The sequence below is a fragment of the Microchirus variegatus genome, assembly GCF_963457635.1.
Source record: "Microchirus variegatus genome assembly, chromosome: 14".
NCBI classification, from domain to species: Eukaryota; Metazoa; Chordata; class Actinopteri; order Pleuronectiformes; family Soleidae; genus Microchirus; species Microchirus variegatus.
The window spans coordinates 9,585,803-9,604,279 of NC_139815.1; the positions used below are offsets into that span (position 1 = coordinate 9,585,803).

Here is an 18,477-nt window from a genome sequence, read left to right on the forward strand (position 1 = left end):
AAAGACCAATGGTGAGCTGGAACAGTTTCCATTGTGCAAATAATAATTTGTAGACGACCTAATCCAGGGTTGCACCACTGCTAAGATTTCCTCAGGTTACCATCTTCACAAACAAGAGGCTGTAGTGGAAACACAAATACACACAACCTGTGTTCAGCCCATCCACACCAGACGAGCCTCTGGTTGCTGCTGTTCACTGAGCCCGACATCTCTGTGTCTGTGGTCACAAACGCCTCACTGCAAACACACGGAAGTATACCTGATCTTGTAATACTGTTTGCTTAACAGGGCTTTAAACCTTCCGATTACTCCTAAATGTTACTACACTATTATATATTTATATAATGGGTACTTTCTACAACATTGAGATTACACTCTGTGATCCAGGTGTAATTCATTATGATCATTGTTAATGGTTAGGGCTTCGAGCTCGAGACCGGAAGGTAGCCGGTTCAATCCCCGACCAGTCCGCAGCTGAAGTGCTGTTGAGCAAGGCACCTAACCCCCTCACTGCTCCCCGAGCGCCGCTCACTGGCATGGCAGCTCACTGCGCTGGGTTACATGTTCTACACCTCACTGTGTGCTGTGTGTGTTCACTAACTCACTGCAGAATTGAATTTCCCCTTGCGGGACTTAAAGGGTTCTTAATCTTAATCTTATGAAAGGCGTGATTAGTTATAACCAGTCAGCAGACACTAGGTTGCCTCATTATTATCAGTCATTTGTTATTTCTGTTCAACCAATCACACAAACAGGGGCTGATAAAAAGTTCTACACTTCAGTTAATGACACAAAGATGTGAAAAACACTTATTTTGAGACATTACTAAAAAGACACCCAGAGGTCAGTTACCATTTCAGTTTAAGTTTTTAACCATCCCCGTTGACACAAATTAAATATTAAGGGTTCACTTTTTCACAATAAAGTCAGAGAGCATAATAAAACTTGTGTTACAGACGCTACCATGTATGTCCCTTTTATGAGTGTGACATTTATTTTTACCATATAGATTGGATTACCAGAGCAGCGCTGTGCCTGAAACATGTCCAGACATGTCTGACCTGAGAATTCTGGATTGAAGAAAAGAAGTCAATAGTAAAATATCAGCAGCCTCTAAAAAACAAAGGTGTTCCACATTTTAAAAACACCTCTTAATACCTACATGTGTATTATTTCATTTGGTTAGTGACACGTGTGTTATTAATGTGTCAATCTCACATTTTAAAATAAGAGTCACGACAAACGGTTCCATTTATCTAACAAAGGTAGAGAAAACAGCTTAAGCTGCAGAATTAAATGCAATAAAATCAAATCATTTTGCACTAAAATGAATAACTGTGTACGTGTTTCAGTTTATCTGTGTTAGATGTGTTGACGCGTTTCAGACACAAAGCATCATGGTGGATTGAACTACTTTAAAGGGCGTCTACTATATAATTTACAAAATAATTAATTACTATGCCACAACTGCATCAAATAGCAATTTATTACACTGCACAGACGTATTTGTCTGTGTACGTTCATCTCAGTCAGCCACCTAATTAATAAAGAACAAATTCAAGCAATCTACTGGACTGTTACTGAGGTATTAGAAATGTTCTGTGGTCTGTACAAATGGCTTTCACAGTTTCGATGTAACGCGGGGGAATCCCCAGCCTTTATCTCAATGGAGATGCCATGGCTCCAGATCAATGAAGACATGTCTGAGGTGCACACACCTTTTGGCACTGTATAAAAGTAATCTCGTTTCTCAGGAGGAAAGGACATTCAATTAGATTGCTTAACATTTTTTTCACAACGGTTTTATCAAGCAATTCTTTTTTTCTTTTTTTTTTTACACAGCAATTGAAAACATTGCAACTTGTTGACAAATACTCAAGTACACTTTAGTATGTTAACCCTAATTTGGTAAGATGTACAACAAAACCTGTATTTTCTGCCTTAGTTCAAGCTTATCTTTTAAGTCATTTGTAGCCATTAATACAAGTAACCAATACTATCAGAGCTGCAAGAGCAGAAGTGACTTCTAATCTCAAAACAACTATCCAGGTGAGACATTGAGCAAACATTGGGATGATGAATTAATGCAGACAACATGTAACTATTGTGTTACCTTAATATGAAAATACTTAACTGATAGGAAAACAGACATTGGACTTCGACCTAGATTATAGTACATACATGGTTAAAAAAATCCCTTTTATAATGGTATAAGTATACTATTGAAAATATATGGTATGGTGGCTCTTTTGAATCTGTGTACATTGATAAATGAACTGATTCAAAATTAAATGCTAAAAAATACTCAAAAGATTTTACATTCCCATAATTTAGTAGTTTCTCGTATATTTTCTTCTGAAAAACTTGGTAACTTTATATAACAGTATAAGAAGGCAGGTATTTTAAACAATCATACAAATTATTTTCAAGTTTCTCCACTCTAAGCTCATCCAACTAATTTTACACTAAAAAATGCTTTTCTGCATGAAAAGGACACGTGTATTATTACTGAAACCAGAGACAAGTTTCTGCTGATCTCACACCTGTATCACCCCAGTGCACTTTTGACTGAAAATGTGCATCAGAGTGGTTTATTTTGTAGTGCTCGTCTCACAGGGATGCTGACACGGGGATTTAGTGTTTATAAAATAGAACAACCTAGAGAGAGTATAACTACAACATGGCTAAAAAATAACAATTCAAATCCAATCTAATAATTTCTTCCTTGACCATGATCCTAATGCTCAAGATAATGCCATTTTTTGAGCTTCTAAGTCATGCTGCTCACACACAAATAGACAGAAAAACAGACTAATGCAGACAAAACATCAGCTCTTTGGCTAAGCTAACAAGCTACAATACTGTAACAATGTGCAGCCATGAAATGCGCCTGTCAAATCTTGAAAACTGAATTGTTTCTGACCGATTAGCAGCTATTAGAAATAAAATAAGCAGATGTCTTTTCATTTTAACAGAAATATAAAGGTTCTGACTGAGTGGAGTGATTAACCTTCAATGGAAAGATCAGCCTGAGAGGGGGGGCCTGCCAACAGTGCAGACTCCTACTGTGGCAGTGGCAGCTAACAGCTGCCTTTCTCGCCTTAAAGCCAGGACTTATAAACTATAGCTGGTGGGAATTTAGATAATTAATAGTTTGTGCAAACATTTAAGGCAGCCAATAGTAAAGTTTACATGGATCCATTCTCATATTAAATAAAAGAGTCAATCCAAACTTACTGACACAAGTGTATCTTCCATACTGTAAAGCAGGGGTTTCAAACTGGTGGCCCAGGGGCCACATGTGGCCCCCCAATCGATTACATGCGGCAACCCACTTAATATCATGTTATAACGAAAACATGGCCCTCACCTTCTTTTAAACACAGTGTGTTGCTGAGGCACAGCTGCCAGCGAGGTGATAGAATATAATATATGTTTGCTGGCAATGTTTTTTATAACAGTAATAATAAGACAATTGGTCATAATTGTCCCATTATTAAATGTATCATATACAACATTCAATCGCATATATATATACGCTTGTTAGGGCCCGAGCCACGAATGGCAGTGGCCCGAAACTGGTACGAATTTGAATTACAGTTGTCCACACTATTATTTATGTTATTTAAAATAAATGTCTGTTTTTGATATTAATGCATTTATTTTGCATCATAAATAGTATTATTATAAGTATACGTGTGATATCATGATGCAATATTGTGAATAGTTGTCCCCCCCAACACACTTTTTGTTCTCTAGGCCGGCCCCCTCTTGACCACAATAGATTTGACTTTGAGACCCCTGTTGTAAAGGCAAATTAGAAGTTATTTCAATTCTTTAACATTATGTGGTCATTAACTTCACATACTGTATGTTGATGAGCCTTTGACCCCAGCGTTTTCACCTCATTAATTACCCCCCCAAAACATCTGCAATAGGGCTGCAACTAACAATTATTTTCATAATCGATTAATCGAGTAATGGTTTGGTCCATAAAATGTCAAAAAACATTGATCTGTGTTTGTCAAAACTGGAAATGAAGATGTTCTTGGAATGTTTTGGTTTGTGGGCAAATTTAATGATTAATTAATTATATGGCGCAAAGAAACCAGACACTTTAAGAAGCTGAGAAATCACAGAAACTGGTTTTAATTCTTCAGAAAACACTCAAACTCAATAATCGATTATGAAAATAGTTGACAACTAATTAAGAAATCGAATAATCTAGTAATTGTTTCAGCCCAAATATGTTATGTCTAACATAACATCATAATTATACATGAAGAAAATGCAAGTAAAGCTAGGGTTAGGGTTAAGGTTAGTCATCTAATGGCCAACTTTCTGCACATTGCTCTACCCTATGTAACCTCTTTGTTCAGTGGGGAGGGAGCATTTATTAATGACAGACAGTCTAACCTATTGTGGGTTACAGTTTCGTCACATAAAGAGTAGTAAATAAACCCATAATAAATAATATCAGTGTATATGGGTATCTGGTATTGGTATATGTTGATCTTGGTGCAAATCTTCCCAGATAAATGTAGAAAAATGAAATTATCATGACAACAATCAGCTTACCTTCTGCCTCTCTCTGATCAAACACCAGCTACTGCATTGAAATATTGCCATTGGCTGTCTTAGTCCATGCTTGCATCACTGGTACCCTCATGTCACTCTCGTCTAATCAGCACTCTTCGCTTTGTGCCAGACTCCTCCCCCTTCTTTTTAAATGCCGAAGCTGTTTCTCCTGTGTCTCCTTTCTCCCTCCACCATGTGAGCATTAGACAGCTGCAGCTTAGAGTCAGATTTCACTACCAGACCACGCTCCCTCACTGCTCCAATCTTTCCCTCCTCCTCCTCTCCCTCACACAGGTCTGAGCATACTTTCTTTAAATTTTTCAAAATCTGGCATTGGGCGGAGTTAGCTACAGAAGGGCATTCAGTTACACTTTAAAGTTCATATCACCCCCAGATGAAGGACAAGGAGGTATAACTTGATGACGTAAATATAGAGTGCCAAGCAATATTCACAGATCACAATTGCATTTCGTTGCTGCTTCCCATAAGTTATTGTGGTAATAATTGTATAGTAAAATATGTAGGCGGGAGTGATATATCAGTCATGTCATTTATAAACAACATCCTTTACTTGCTGAATCCATTTGAATCCAATGCACGTTTACCTTTTATCAATTTTACAACTTTTTGACCTCTTTCAAGTATATCACATTAAAAAGCAATATTTCAAGATTCTCTTGTTAACATTTTGCATTTATTGTTTTTAAGCACAAATCAATGTGCATAATAACAGGGTGATGGAAGCCCATCTACTGACTGCAGATTGTTAAATGCTTCACACAACAATGATTTTGTGAGAGCTAGGTTTATTTGTATTTATTTAAACGTTTTAATTCATTTATCAGAATGCATTTCCTACCTGTGACATATTGTGAAAGGATGTCAACAGCACTTGTGATGTGTCCACATATTAGACCTAGTAGTACATATCTCAAAGTGGACAACACTGTCACACTGACGATTCATAATCAGAAGCCTTACATGCCTTTAGCCTATATGTACTTATTTTGATCATGAGGCGTAAAATATAAACGACATGACACATTACATTTACATTGTACCTCAAAACGAAAGGCCATGTGCAACTTCAGACAGTAATGAAACATTCACTAGGTAAATACTCCATTCAGGCTGATTAGGTACCTTAGTTAACTGAGTTACAGTGCATCCCAAGCCTGGCACAAAGACACAGTGACACCACTACACACATACGTGTGGGACTGTTAGGTAGAGACAGTTGTGGCTGGTAACATGAAAATGATCGATCCTTTGAAAGCAGCAGGCCTCTGGGTCAATCAAAACAGGGAAGCGGGTTGGCAACTGCACGCCAATATTTCACGGACAAAGCCATCCTTGGCAGTCCAACATCAGTGATGGGCACATCGATTAGTGAGCAAACTAAATGTTAGCAACGTTAGCATTCCAGCCAGTCTACATAAAACAGACAACCCAGCCACAAAGCTAACATTAGCCAAACATTACTTAGCTACAGCGACTGATCCAAGCTCATAATATCTCCTGCTAAAAATCACAATTCAGGCAGTTAATGGTTAAACCTAAACGTGAGTTAGTCAGCGAATTTAGCACACGGTAGTGTAGGTTAGTGATAACGCCTTAGTTAACACCTACTGGTGTGTAGGTGACAGCTGTGTCCGAGCGCAACAAGGAAATTAGCCCCTTTAGCCACGAAAAATATTAGCTTACAACCAAAAGCCTACAAACCTAACGTGTGTTTCAGCTCACCTTCACCGTCATAAATCCAAACGAACCGGACAAAACGCGTGTATCTGCCACGCCAAGTGTTCGGCAGTGTCTGGAGCTCAGGGGCGAGCTTTTGTGTTGTTGTTACCGATGCTTCACACTAACAGCGGAGCAACATTAGCAGCTCTCTCTCTCCATTCTTCGCTGTTCCGTCTGCCTTCGCTTGCCCGAGTAAGGCTCGAACACACCGGATGTAGAAACACGGCACCGCCCGCCTCACCACGCACACTTCCAGGTCAGAGCAGACTGGTGCAGTCGAATCATCCATGACAGCTTCTATATAGACATAATGAACTGTACATAAAAGGACAACATTAAATCTCACCCATGAATCATTTTGCACCTACAAAACCAAAGTACCACCAAAGTAAAATAAGTGCATTAGCTATTATACTTTATTATTTAAATTTAATATATGCCTAAAGTCCAGTACAAATCAGAGGGAAATGTTTGTAAATTTCACATCAATGTAACTTAAAAATGTATACATAAAAAATAATATTGAACGAAACTCATATGTCTGAATATATATATATATATATATATACAAATATACACATATACATGTATACATAATAATAATAATAATAATAATAATGCATTATATTTGGAGGCGCCTTTCATGACACTCAAGGTCACACACACATATATATATATATACTACTGCTATACTGCACTTTAGCATCACTGTCACTTTATTTACACCTTATATTTTGTTTTTTTTACCATATTTAAGTTAAATTTAAGTTAAATTGAAGTAAATGTTCAGCATCAGAGCGACTCTAAAGTAACATTTCACTGTGTTACCGTGTAACCGCCAACATGTGACAAATAAAAATCCTTGAATCCTTGAATATACATACATATATATATATACACATAAGCACACATATATATATATACACATATATATAGACATATACATATATCAGAAGTGCCTTCACCTAAGTACTGTTCTTAAGGAATTGAAGAATAAATGGGATCATTTTTATAGGTCACTATAATAACTCCTCTCCTGTGTCATTTTACAAAAAATCTGTAGTCTTTTCTCCAGCAGCAGGTGTTATACAGTCTGCTTAACCCCTTCACTTTGGGACACCAGGACAAACATTAAAAAAAATGAAAAATAAAAAAAAATCAAATATAAATGTACATTTTACCACGTCTCTGTATATATTCAAATGTACTTACATTTTGATATTAAACATCCATTTAGGAGAAATAAATATTACTTCAACATCTATGCACCTCAATATCAGGCGTAGACAAAGTGAGTTTGCACTTTCTTTGATGTGAACTGATGTATAAGCAGAGTCCACAGAGAATAACATAAATATTTATGAAAGGACACAAAACTTCAACACAACCAAGGGCCCATCAGTTTCTTAATTCACAAAAGTCACTGATTTAAAAGGGAAAGCCAATGAACGATCACGAAAAAAGAAATTCTCAAAGATTATCCAATCATGTTTTATTTTGTACAACTGCCTGTATAGCATTTACAGGAAAATGAGTGCGCTGATGCAAAGTGGTTACAAAAATAAAGCACATTCTTACGGTAATATGAAATGACAGAAAAAACTACACTTACAAATGCTGAAGAGGAAAATAAGGGCCTGTTTCAATTGAATGTCTGTGCCTTCCTGTCATTGTTCAACCAATTTATCAAAAGGAAAGAGGTCGCATGATTCATTTCAAGTACTGTACATGTGTACATACATGTCAAGAGTCATTTACACAATGGCAGTAAATCTCTGCATCCGAATGAATACCTCGGGGCCTCAATCTCAGGAATAAAAAAAAACAATAACAAAGTTATTGAAACCAGGAGAAATTGATTAGTAAACAAGATTCTAGTAAATACATTGTCACAGAAAATACCAACAACGCAGTGATGGTGACTGCAATTTTACATTTCTTTTATCATTTCAGAAAAACTCCCACAAGACGATGCCTTTGTCAAATCCACATTTGAATATGATTCCAGATAATCTAATATGAAATGTTTAATACACTGTAACAATGTGCCAATACTCCTGGTAAATGTCCTCCGTCATAATTAGTGGTTATCTTATTAGAAAAAACAAACAAACAAATCCAAATGTACAATACATTTTAGTGCATTAAACTTGATCTGACATGCACTCATCAACAAAAGCAGTTGCAGAGTGGAATGACTTGCACACATCTACCTTCTAATGTAAACTAAAGACGACATAGCTCTAGGGCAGTACCTCAGTGTTAACTCTTTAATGTACTGCTTTAAGCATGAAACAATATCCCACTGACAGTGGCTTTTACAAATATTACAACCAGGTCGACCTCTGCTGGATTCCTGCTTTATACCATCTTTGAGTCAAGAACATAAACAAAGAAAAGAAATCTTATGTAAACGTGGCAGCGTATTGTATAATATAAAAGGAGAAGAAGAAAATGGGTGGAAGTTCCTTGTGTGTTTTAAAATTTGCCTCTCAGTTTCTGGTCAAGAGGTAAAGTGTTAAAAAAGGCATTTAGGTTCTTAGAAAAGTCTCTCTCTCTTCATTAAGCTATTGCCTTTGCTTCAGGCAGGAATGCCTCCCAAATCTTTATAAGCTGCAACACAAGAAAAAGACAAGGATTACAATGCCAGTTAAAACATGTGGCTGGAGTTAGACACTTATTATTAGTTAAACATTTCATTCACAAGTATTACTAAATACTTACAACCGACATTTAATAGTCATGACAGCAAAAACACATCTTAAACAGAATTCTTGATACAGTTCTATAATTACCCGTTGTTGTGACTGCAGCATTGCCTCCAAATATTTGACTATCTGGCTCTTGAATTCCTTGGCTTTTTCTTTCTGAAAAGGCAGAAGTCGAGTCACATCTCTGGGTCTCAATTAAAACGTTTTAACCACCACACATAAAGATGGTGTTTAAGAAGCAACACATTCTTTTACATGAATATTCAAATCAAATCTTGTACATCTTATATATACTGTAAATCCAGTATGAGGTAAATTCAGTGATACAAAAGTGAACTACGATCTCAACATTCTTCTCCTTATAGCAATTAAAAAAGAACATACCTCAAACCTGAGGACCTCCTTGCGTACAGTCATTCCAATCTTGTCAAAGTCTCTCTCGTACTGAGTAACTCTCGACTCCCACTGACGATGCACAAGGAGAGGAAAACAAAAACAAAGTTTGAGTATCTATCTTGATATATTTCAGCAATGTAAAAGTTAAAAACACCCCGTATCATGACGCAGACTCTCTATTATCACTAAACAATAAACACAATAACTCTTTTGAGACAGAACAAATAATATTAAGCATGTAGTTAATTGGCTGCTCATCAGACTACTCTACTCCTTCAGATAAACATCATTTTGAGTTTACACTTTCATTTCTGCTGCCTGTAACAAGCAACTGTAATGTAAATGTACAATGACCTTCACTGTTTCATTGTAAAGACAAACAGTGTGAGGTTTGAGTCAGTGCTGCAGCAGCTGTGTAGCCTGTGTTACCTCCGTGATCTCTTCTTTGGCCTGCTGGAGTTTGTCTGGCTTGTTGGCCCAAAGCAGCTTGGCCTCGACCTCCCTTTTCTTCTGGAGTGAGCTCTGTGCCTCCTGCCACTTTTGCCACGCTCGCATGCGCTGGTCAAAACAGCCCTGTGCACGACATCCAGGTTACAAAACATTGTAGGTGTAGTCTCTTTCGAGTTGACACGTTAGACACAACAAAACATTTTAATCAATTCACCCAAGGACGTGCCGCATGTTTGCACCATTAATGTGAATTTGTAATACAGTGTAAGGCTAAACTATTTTGAATAATTGCGATTATTTTGACAGGAATCGCGATATCTGAGGAAATTGTGATTTTTACAAATTTTCATTAGAAAAACATAATTAAAAGGATTACCGTCTGATATTAGTGCAGATCTGTAAGAAACGGAACAAGGATGTTCTCTTCAGACTATAGAATGATGTGATAATGATGTAGATGTGTAAAGATCAATAATGAATCTAAAATGATATTTTGACAACAATTTTGGCTTTCACAAATACCGTGCCTCCTGCGTTTGGAAAATTGCAGGAAGCTGTATTGTGACTAATTGTTAAGGCCTAATACAGTGGGTTCATGCTTTTTTAAAGATCATTAAAATTCTAACCATCTGACAATGTACAGGGTGAGGAAGGAAAGTTGGATGTACTTGCAGAAATGAGTTGTTGCTTGTGTTAAATCATAGAAACAGACTCAGATGAACATAAACTGTTCCAACTTAAATCAGAATATCAACCTAATTTTTCTGCAAAAGTGATCCTGGCACTTCAGTGTCTTGAACATGTGATGGATAATGCATCATCTTCTCTGAGCTTCTCCCTTTAGGATTCACCACAGCGGACCATCTTGCCCTAATCTTTACTTCTGGCTTCTGCATATCTACCATTCTGCAGCTGTCATCTCACCCGCACAGAGGCCAGCAGGCGGATGTAGTCGGCCAGTAGCTCTGAAAATATGAAGAAATCACTGGCTGCTTGCTCCTGGTGCAGATGTTCCAACTTGTCCTCCACCTCTGCCAGCTGGGACAAAGCCCGTGACAGAGCCGTGTTGTCCTCAGAATTCCCCAACATGGCCATACTTTTGGCAAATACTGCAGTGTTTCCACACAGCTCTGGTTTTGAAGAAAGGGAAAACAAAATCACTCTTCTCATTTTACCTCTAATTACCTTGGCATCTGCAGCTTACTCATAGATAGAGAGAGATGAGTCAAGAAAGGCAGATGAGACTCACCCTTCCGGTGATTGACCAAGGAGTCGACCATAGCGTGAAGCTTCCTCAGCTGCTGCTCCTCGTTCTCCACCTCCTGGAACTTATCCTCGAACCACTGAGAAGCAGCAAAAAGAGGAGAAATTATAGTTACTATACTACAATATATACACACACCAGGGTTATTATAGTTAATTTAAAAACACACAATGTATATATATATATATATATATATGTATACATATATGTATAGATATATTATTATATTTAGTATTATTATATATACGTATATATATATATACATACACATACATATATATATATACACATATTAAATAACGAAAGGTAAAGTTAAATTATAATTCAGCATATATATATATATAAATTAATTGTATATACATACACACACACACATATATATATATATATACATACATATACACACATACATATATATATATATATACACAATTCAGCATATATATATGTTGAATAATAATTTAACTTTACCTTTGGTTATTTAATATGTTCCTTTACACAAACAATAATATCGTTAAGTAAGTTTGAATGCATCTAATGCAGGGGTCACCAACCTTTTTGAGATGAGAGCTACCTGAAGGCTAAAGAATAATATGGAGGGCTACCACATTAACAGTTTTTTTTTGTTTACCATTTAAATGATTAATATTATGCATTCAACTGCATACACATTCATTCCAGTGCTTACTCCTAACGATTACCAGTTTTTATAAACAATTTCAAAGATATTTTACAGAGCGATCATAAGGATACATGCAAGTGAGGTGAAGTGAAGTGAGCCCGCGGGCACCGTATCGGCTGCCTGTGGGCTACCAGGCGCCCGCGGGCACCACGTTGGTGACCCCTGATCTAATGCAACTATTCATTCAAGTTATTAGCTCAAAATATCCACAACAGAAGCTTTGTGTGCAACAGTCTGCACAAATACTACATTGTGTCCCCTTACAGTGTCAGACTCATTCATCTTGATAGTCATCTTGTTGACAGCATCTGATGCCCTATTGATCATTTTGAGGAATCCAGCTCCACTCAGCGTCTGAGTGCTCACCGCCCTGGGAAGCTGAATACACACACACACAACATACACAGTGCAAAAGTTATTCTTCCAATATCACATTTATTATAAGTATCATTTCTTTTTTTACTTTCAAAAAAACAACTAGACAGCTAGAATATCTTTGTATGATAAAACACCTACATCCTCTTTCTCCAAGAACTCACGGACGTCAGAATCTTGTAGTAACAATGGGTGAGCGACTACTCTCTGGATATACCTACAAAAGAAGCAGATGCGAGTAGCAAGAGATTAAAAAGTCTATGGAGTGAACAGACACACATCATGACTTTATAAACATATGACTTATTTGTTACCTTTCCAGAGCCGCCCTTCTTCTCTCCACAAACTCTACAGATGATGGGTCATCCATTCCTACCTTCACTTTGGTCATTCCTATCATGAGTACAAATCACAAGTCACAAAAATGTGCACATATACGAATCATCATGTACAATAACAATACTAACTAGATTGATTTTGTAGTATTGGTGCAAATTTGCCATAAAACGCCCAAAAGTGGCTGTTCAGTCAAAGATGGCGGCCTTCCAGTTGCATTTGGATCATGATTGCTAAAATTGGTGAATTTTGGGGTATGTTCAGGTCTTCAAAAATTTGATTAATTTGGCGGAAAAATAATAATAAGAATGATAATAATAATAATAATAACTCCTTGCACATTCGTGCTCGAACCCTAATAATAATAATAAAACTCACTCACCTACAACACTTTTCTCAGGCGGAGGTGGAATGATGCAACCATGGTGCGACTGCTTGACCGACAGCTTCTGATAGAGACCGAGGAAGTCACTGAAACGCCTCCTAACAGAGAAGGTTTTATTTCTGAACATGGACAAAGAAGTCTGATGGTAGACAGAAGAGAAAGTAGAGAAATAATAGTCAAGTTTAAGCATTTGAATATAATATAATAAAAAATTCAAAATGTATGTCTCAACATAACCTTGAATACACACCCGAGTGGATACTTTGTAGGCCACATATGCATTCATGCCATCACCTAGGACAGAAACATAAAAGTTGTGATGTTGAAGGTGAGAATTTACTTGTTTCCTGATGGCATTTACAGAAATATGAGTCCTAAAAAATTTACTGTAGAACGTAGTTATTTTGCCATTATAATCATCCCGTCAGAATAGAGTGGAAATTACAGATTGACACATCGTGGTTTAGTCAGAGTAACGGAAAATGGAGACTGACCAACTTTCTCAGGATTGGTGACAGCCACGTCCACATCGAAACTATCCTTGGCTTCGTCTTCCTCCAACTGTCATTATAGGGAAGTGTAGTGTAAGAGCAATTCAATGATTTAGCTCAAATAGTGTGAATGATAACCAGACAAATTACAGCGTGTGTGTTGTTAAAGCATGCATGCTGTCAATACTCGGATGTTTGGCTGTGGCCTCTACCTGCTCCAAGGATGTGGTTGGGTTCTGAGTGAACGAGGAGGCAGGACGAGAAAGCACAGAAGCAGAGGTGAGCTCCTTCCTACCAGAGCTACCAGACTTGTCTGTACTCAGCTCCACACATGCATCTGAGGAAAGATAAGAAGGACTTTATTCAAAGTTTTTCTTCACCCAAAAATAAAATGAAAACTTGAGAGTTCTTCAAAACAGAAGAAAACCAACAACAACAAAAACACAACGTTTTGCGTATAATGTTTGAATAACTAATGCACTAAGACTCTATAATTGATTAAAAAAATGTGAGTTAGTATTTTCGGTTCTCTCAGACACTAGCAGTTATACTAAGCACAATCATATTTTGCATCTTAAAAAAAAAAAAAAACCTCAGTAAAACAGGATAAAACCTGTTTAACATTTTATTTTATCCCTGTTGGCTGCTGACATCAGATTTCACACTTCATAACTAGGACCAAGTATCAAACCATAGCTGTTTGAGTAAAGATCTGCATCAGGATAAAATATGGACTTAAATCAATAAACTTGAGATAACACATTATATTATCAGACAGTTCCTGATTTAAGCTATATATTTACTCTGTTATATTTCTGATATTCATACAAATGTAAAACTTGAGATTAGAGACAAAAACACTTCTTCTCATTCTGATATAACTAATCTGAATTAAAATCCTTGCATGATAATGCAATGATGTATTGTGCAGGAACAATGACCATTCAGCATGACAAAGGCAGATAATTTGGTCTTGTCTGCCGAGCAAAAGCAAAAGCACTTTCTTTATAATCTCTTTTACAAAATTCTTATGAGGTTAACATTATCTGATAACAAGCATCTAACTGATTATCCTTGGGACAGTTGACAAAAAAAGCAATGCCAAATATCTCATAGTCAGTTTTGGGAAAAAATAGAAATATCACACACCATTTAATCTGCTCATGACTGTAGTTTTTGGCAGATACATGTAGCAGCCCCTTATCTGAATCTTATCAAAAAAGACAAAGTTTAAAAGTGCCCTGGTCTTAACAAGGGGAAGTCATTGGGAGTAAATAGATTTCCCCTTCAATATTACATTTCAACAACTGAAGCTTGACCTTAGCTCAAAAAAAAACATTCAACATGATTTCAAATTAGTTTAGGGGCCTGCTAACACTGGAAAATCCAGACAAAATATTGTTAGTTTGTTAGTAGATCAAATGTGGTTACGAACCAGCAAACAGGTCGTTGTCCTCATCAGAGTGAACACCATTGGATTTAGTGTTTGTGTTAGCCTCCTCCTCTTTGAACAAATCCGGGGGCTCCTCACTTATGCGATCTGGCTGAGAAACTCCTCGACTCACAGCCACAGGGTTACTCTGCAGAAAGGAAGGACATGAGTTTTTGAATGAGTCACAGAAACTTCAGGTTAGTTAATTAACCTCCTCTCCTGACTGTTACCATATTTTACAGACACAGATTGTGGTGTTTTTCCAATGCACTACCCCTTTAATTTTTACCCCACTACATTTATCTGACAGCTTCAGCTACAAGTTATACTTTAGATTAGAAATGCATTTTTTAACCATATTGACAACAAACAATGGACTGCTAAAGACTGGATGACTGAACAGCCCATCTCTTTGCTCAATATCAGATGTCTGAGATATCAGCAGCTCCATTGAAGAGATTTCCCTCGATACCACTCACATGATTACAGCTAAATGACTGCTTTGAAATTGATCTTTCACACAGACAGGGCCAAGATCTGAACATTTTTGAAATCATCTCATGACCCCATTCATCTTGAGAACAATTGGAGGGATCCAAGCCTGAGAGAAGAGACCACTGGACTAAACTGGAAAGCTGTTGATAAACAAGCTGCATGGCCACAAGCTAAAATGAACAATTGAGCATTAACAACTAAAGAAAGCACTGTGAGAGAAAACACATTTTAGGGATGTAAATGTCCTCAGGTTGAGGATAAACAACTGGACAATGAGTGATTATTCAATTTCTGCAATATGTTCTAATTTTGGTTGAGGAATGAGACCTAAGTGTTCACAATATTGCATTATGATATTACATGTATAACGTACTATTAATGATGCAAAATTAACGCATTAATCAAAAACAGACATTTATTTTAAATTACATAAATAATAATGTAGACAATTGTATTAAAATTTGTGTCGGCCACTGCCATTCGTGGCTCGGGCCCTAACAAGTGTATTTATATATGTAATTGAATGTTGTATATGATACATTTAATAATGGGATAATTATGACCAAATGTATTATTACTGTTATAAAAAACATTGCTTGCAAACATATATTATATTCTATCACCTCGCTCGCAGTTGTGCTTCAGCTACATTGTGTTTAAAAGTAGGTGAGGTCGTGGGCTATGTTTTCATTATAACATGATATTAAGAGGAGGGCCACATGTAATCAATTGGGGGGCCGCCAGTTTGAGACGTCTGATTTAAAGGAATAGTCAAATATAGAACACTTCAGTAACTTCAGTAAGTAGGATGAGCAATTTGCTGATTGTGTTGTTTCACATTGCAAATGTAATCTCTATTGAAGAGGTATGAATCCAAATATATATATATGTTAGTCACAATAGACATTTAACTTATTGTTCATAGACAAAGTACATGATGATGACATTAGTACTTTTAATTTCAGGGATGTTTACTTGCAATGTTCATGATTTTACTTTTCTTCCACCACTGGTCACAGACACAGTAGCTAAGGAGGAGTTCAGGGCCTGATTGGGTGGAGTCATGTGATATGGAGATAAGTAAACTAATAATCTAACGAAGTTCTGACGAAACTGGACATGCATGAAGAATAATGACGTAATTGAGATTGTTAAAATTACCGATTTAACAAGTGGGCAGGCCGAAACAGCGAAAAAGCTAAGCTAAATATCAGAAGTTACAAGTCATCACTGTTCAAAAATATGAGCTTGAATTAACTTTAGCTTTAACTTAATGAAGCTACTTCATTGTTTATGGAGGAAATTTGACATTTGTCGGTTAATTTTTGATGCCGCAGTTGAGATCAGATAAAGCGGCGGACAGTGGCTCAGAGCCGCTCACTTACTTCCTGACTGCACACACACACAACACAGGTCGTTATTAACGTGAACATACGTTATTGACGAAGATGTCTTCTCCTTCGTCGCTGTCTCCGTCTGCCATGTCAGGCTGCCCCGCTTCTGGGTCCTCAGCTGCGGAGAAAAGAGGAGGAGGACTCCGGTCTGAGCTGGCCGCCATGGTCACTGTTTGGGAGAGATTCTGACGTAGACGGAAGTGGACGGAGAGGAGGAAGCAAGACGGAAATGGCTGCAGCGACCTCTGCTGCTCATCGAGTAACACGACAGCCATCCAACAAATCCTGTTACACTAGGTAAAGGAACATTAACTGTAACAATATGTCAATAACTTTCGAATTATAATTAACAATCATTTAAATATCATGGCTTTATTTCTCGATTACTTCTTAACGATAAAATAAATACTGTAGTATTGTAGTTTGTACAATTACTGTTGAGCCTCTGGAGACGGAGGTCTATGCTTAAAAATGTCTGTAATTATAGAGTTAATGCAATAATAATTCCATGCAATACCTTGAATTGAAGTCATGTCTTTCCGACAATCAAAACGATTGCTTCATTCCAATTCTATTGTGATTGTGTGTCGAGACAAAAATATTTATGTAGCAGACTTATCACGTTTGTATGTATTTGTGAATATTGAAAAAGCTTTAAAACACATTTGCTGTGTGCAATAAATGGGGGAAAAGAATCGGAAAATTATTTTATCAGTTGAGCTTACCGTCATTTAAAGATTGTGGCCAGGTGAATGTTTTATACATTTACAAAAACAATTGCTCACATTTCATTTGTATTATGAATTTAAATGAATTTTATGAATTATCAATTTATATTAACTGTGATGATAGAGATTGGCGTCTACACACGGACTAAAACATCAGTGTGTTGACCCTCTCATAGTGTGCATGGCATTCAGATTGACATTTTATGTAAAGCTGTGAGTAAAATTATCCTTGAATTGCCTTCAAGATATATGATCATATACCAGACTGTACTGATTGAGATTGAAAACACTATATTAGAGGTTATAAAACGGTAAAATAGTCAAATATTTTCAATGTATAGAAGCTTTAGGTCATGTCTGTAGTCCTAGTAGATGCAGAGAAAATGTTATTTTTTTATATAACTATATGTAACTGACCTAATTGTGACTGCATTAGGGGTGAGGGAAAAATCAATTCATATAACAATCGCAATTCTAATCACTCACAATTTTGAATCGATTCATAAACTTCAAAAATCTTTTTTTTTTTTAAATTAATGTATTTATTTTTTTATTGAAGTTTCTACTTTGAAAAACCACACAAAACACCAGTTTGTGATGTTTGTGTACAGTTTATTTTTATAACTTCTGGGAGAAAAAGGCAGCTAGCCTAAGCTTTTATTTATGTTTTTTTTTTTTGTACAGTAAGTATTTATTTGTTTTGAATGGAAGTTTGCCTTTGTGTGATTACATCATTGGAATCTGTTTATTTCAAAATCAAATTATCTTATACAATGTTTTGATGCCGTAATTTTATGGTTTCCCACTTTACGGAGTTAATTTTTCTGTCGTTAAAGTTCATTTTCCAGCCCTAATATTACTCAGTACATAGCAGATTCTCTGTGCAGTGCATCACTGTACATGTGTACAGGCGCCCTCATGTTATGAAAAGAAGACACGCAGAATCATTTACTTTGTTAGTATTCGTAATAGTTTGTATACACAATGTATAGGAGCACCAATAAAAAACATATTTTTTTC

The 18,477-nt window shown here is 36.6% G+C and overlaps 1 protein-coding gene across 1 annotated transcript; it reads right to left on the reverse strand.

Moving 5' to 3' along the window:
- Positions 1-7,858: 7,858 nt before the first annotated feature.
- LOC310936655 (sorting nexin-1-like) lies at positions 7,859-16,894 on the reverse strand. Its single transcript, XM_083900762.1, has 15 exons — positions 16,771-16,894; positions 14,844-14,988; positions 13,621-13,745; positions 13,412-13,478; positions 13,168-13,211; positions 12,915-13,056; positions 12,511-12,589; positions 12,338-12,413; positions 12,086-12,199; positions 11,125-11,218; positions 10,800-11,005; positions 9,855-9,998; positions 9,414-9,494; positions 9,114-9,185; positions 7,859-8,931 (listed from the first exon to the last, which is right to left on the reverse strand). Exons 1-15 carry the CDS (start codon positions 16,891-16,893, stop codon positions 8,881-8,883), a joined length of 1,563 nt encoding a protein of 520 aa, XP_083756888.1. The 5' UTR covers position 16,894; the 3' UTR covers positions 7,859-8,880.
- Between the last annotated feature and the right edge of the window lie 1,583 nt (positions 16,895-18,477).